Source organism: Lolium perenne, chromosome 4, assembly GCF_019359855.2.
Source record: "Lolium perenne isolate Kyuss_39 chromosome 4, Kyuss_2.0, whole genome shotgun sequence".
NCBI classification, from domain to species: domain Eukaryota; kingdom Viridiplantae; phylum Streptophyta; class Magnoliopsida; order Poales; family Poaceae; genus Lolium; species Lolium perenne.
In genome coordinates this window covers 228,833,238-228,836,679 of record NC_067247.2, presented here as the reverse complement: position 1 = coordinate 228,836,679, position 3,442 = coordinate 228,833,238, and the positions used below count along the sequence as shown (strand labels likewise).

Sequence of the window (3,442 nt, the reverse complement as noted above, 5' to 3'; positions counted from 1 at the left end):
TAAAATAAAGAAAATATAGATGTCGACAAACTTACATCATCTAGGAGCGGGGGCGACGAACTGCCCAACTGAGGGGCAGGATCAACAATCTTTTCAACCCGTGCCCTTTTTGGTGGAGGGGCACGGGGGCTCGAAGGAGTAGATGTATCAACATTTTGTTGAGGAGGCGACGATTCCTCCCCTTCAACTGGTTTTTCTGAAATTACTAAAGTATGTGATGTGCTCGTTCGAGCAGCCACATCTAAAGTTGGAGTTTCTTCATCATCACTGTGACAAAATAGTGGCAGCATAAAAAGCAAGGCAAAATAAAATTCTTCAAATAAAAAAGGAAAAGAGCAAGGAACCTACGAGCTGATGATACTCTCGATGTATGGATCATAAGCTGCTTTTCGAGGTGCAGGAGCAGTTTCTTCGGGTTTCGAGGTCCCGGAATCTTCGGCATTGCTCCTTTTCCTTTTGCTCTTCGGAGAAACAGCAGGAGGAGGAGATTGTGCTGATGTTGTATCTTCAGAGGCAGCATCCTTCTCAGTAGATCCCGCAGATTTTCGAGAATCTGCGGGTTCATTCACAAAAGAGGGGGTCTCCTGGTTGACATCATCGACAACGGCTCTTTCTTCGACCTCTCCATCCTCAGGAAGAGGAGGAAGGGAAGCCATAGTAGGATGATTCTACAAAGAAATAGTGACAAAAGAGAATAAGTGAGATACCACTGCAAATAAGATACGAGGAACAGTTCAAAACAAGATAAAACTTCGAGAAGACAAAATACCTCGGGAAGAGGATTGGAAGCACTGTATGGTTCCACTCGACAGGAGGAGGGAATAGGATCCTTCTTGCCTAATCGAGAAATTCTTCGAACCAATTTTTCCAAGTCCTTTACAGAAAGATCACTGGAGATTCTGTTGGCGTCATTTTCACCAGAATACGTCCAAAGGGGATTTTTGCGAGCCTGAAGAGGCTGCACTCTAATCCTAAGGAAGTAGGCAGTAATTTGAACACCAGATAGCTCTTTGCCTCGAGTGTTTTGAAGATGACGGATACGAGCCATGAGCGCCTCTGTCGCTTTTTTCTCTTCTTCAGAAGCTTCGGCATCCCAGGAACGGCGACGCTGAATCCTGGCACTTCCGTCGAAAGGAACTATGTTGTGCTCCACAGAATTGGCGCTTTCTTCGTGGATGTAGAGCCACTTTTTGCGCCATCCTTGGACAGAATCAGGAAACTTGACGTCGAAATAATCGACATCAGTCCGAACACAGATAACAACGCCACCTATGTTATAAGTGACGTTGTGGGAGCCATTACGGCGGAGACAGAAAATGCGCTTCCACAGAGCCCAATTGGGAGTGATTCCGAGGAAGCATTCGCAAAGTGTGATAAAAATAGAAATGTGAAGGATGGAATTGGGAGTCAACTGGTGCAGTTGAATCCCATAAACAAAAAGAAGGCCGCGGAGGAAATCGTGGATTGGGGTTGAAAGGCCGCGGATCAGGTGATCAACAAAACTAACCCGATACTCCATTGGAGGCTTGGGGTAGCTTTCTTCGCTAGGAAAGCGGATGGCGTCCTCCTTCGTCATGAGGCCGAGCCTCTTCAGCGTGTTGATGTCTTGATTGGAGATTTTGGATCTCTCCCACTCAAGATCCTCGGCGGCCATCTTGGATTCCGGCGTGCTGTGGCGAGTCAGACGCGTGCGCGGTGGCATCAACGGCAGTGGGCAGAGCAATGTATGTGCGTACGGAAGATTGGAGAGAATTGGGCGCAGGGGAAGTTTTGCGAAGAGGAACAGGTAAGCGGCGCAAGCAAGGGGATGAACGGAGGTTGAAGAAGGGTTTATATAAGAATCGGGTGAAGCAGTGTGCCGTTGGATGAAGAAATCGTGTGGTGAGAATGGATCTTCTAGACACAAGGGCAAAACAGTATTTTTATTGAGATAGGCGTTACCGTACGTGCGCCAGGAAAAGCGGAGGACGTGTGTCCCCCACTTGCACGACGTGTCAACATGGTCGAAGCAATGGACCCACAGGGCAGAGAACTCACGACTATTCGAGAAGGATGAAGTAAATTTGATTAAGGGAAGTATGTCGACAAGAAAAATAAAAGAAAAGTGACGACAGAAAGAATTATTCAATACTTCGGGAGCCTTTGATCAAATACAAGTTTTTGCCCAAATGCTCGGGGGCTACTTCAGAAAAAAGTAAATTTTCGAGTATGACAAATATAGAAATTGCGGGAGCCTACAACCAAGCACAAGTCCTTGGCTGTAGCCTCGGGGGCTACTCCCATCGGGAGCGCTGTTCGCGCACCCGAGAGATAAAAAAAAGAGAGAAGAAGAAAGAGATCATATTGGGAAGTAATGAAAATATAGCGACAAGGTGGACTAAAATGTTGAGCCTACAACCAAGCACAAGTTCTTGGTTGTAGCCTCGAAACTACTCCCATCGGGAACGCTGTTCGCGTGCCCGATGAAATTAACAAAAATAGAAAAACAAGAGAGTATATTTCGAGTTATAATTAACTCTACATATACTCCCATCGGGAGAACAATATAAGTCATATATGACTCGATAAAATGTGCCATTCCAACAGCCGGAAAAGCACTCGACAATATATTCTCAGAACGCCGAAGTTGCGATCAATTTCTGAATGCCGCAAAATTTGCGAAGGTAAGACCCCAGATCCGTTCTGCTGGGCGTGGCATCGCCAAAGACTGCGCTCTGCTACTTTTATCCGTATCAACAGATACGAAGAAAAATCCTAACGGACGCGTTAGGTACCCGATAAATTTGACTGGGACTCGACAGAATGGTAAGACCTTAAGCGGCACCTGTCGACGTTTACACCAGTATCCCGAGATCATGTCCGGGGACGTGATTTTGAAGTAGGTTTTTGCGGATTGCCACTAGAGCAGTTAACTAGTACCTGATCCGTCAGATGAACTAGCCCCAATTACCAGTATCCCTGTACAATATAGAATTTTATGTGAAGAAATATAAAAGGTTAAAGCTTTCGAGTAAAAATAAACAATGGAGATTTTCCCTGACTCTACGATTCAAGCAAAATCTCGGGGGCTACTGACATAGGCATCCCAAATGGGCCTGCCGAAGATGGTACCCGGGGTTTACTGGAAGCCCAATACCCGAAGAATAAGAAGATTCGGGAGCCCAAGATTTACTAAGGAAAGATAGAGTTGTAATAGGAAGTGTTGTTTGTGATCTGGCGGGATGAGTTAGAAACCGTCCCGGACTATGTAAACTTGTATAGCACGAATCCCTCGGCTCCACCTCATATATAAGGGGGAGTCGAGGGACAAAGAATCAATCGAATCATTGTCTGCAAACCCTAGTTTTCATAGTCGTCGAGTACTTTTCGGCTGAAACCTTCGAGATCTACTTGCCCTCTACTTCTAACTAAACCCTAGCCTATAATCCATAGGCATTGACAA

The 3,442-nt window shown here is 45.8% G+C and overlaps 1 protein-coding gene across 1 annotated transcript; it reads right to left on the bottom strand.

Annotated features, from left to right (window-relative positions):
- Positions 1–258: 258 nt before the first annotated feature.
- On the bottom strand, positions 259–1,733 carry LOC127323283 (uncharacterized). Its single transcript, XM_051351436.2, has 2 exons — positions 770–1,733; positions 259–668 (listed from the first exon to the last, which is right to left on the bottom strand). Exons 1-2 carry the CDS (start codon positions 1,700–1,702, stop codon positions 345–347), a joined length of 1,257 nt encoding a protein of 418 aa, XP_051207396.2. The 5' UTR covers positions 1,703–1,733; the 3' UTR covers positions 259–344.
- Between the last annotated feature and the right edge of the window lie 1,709 nt (positions 1,734–3,442).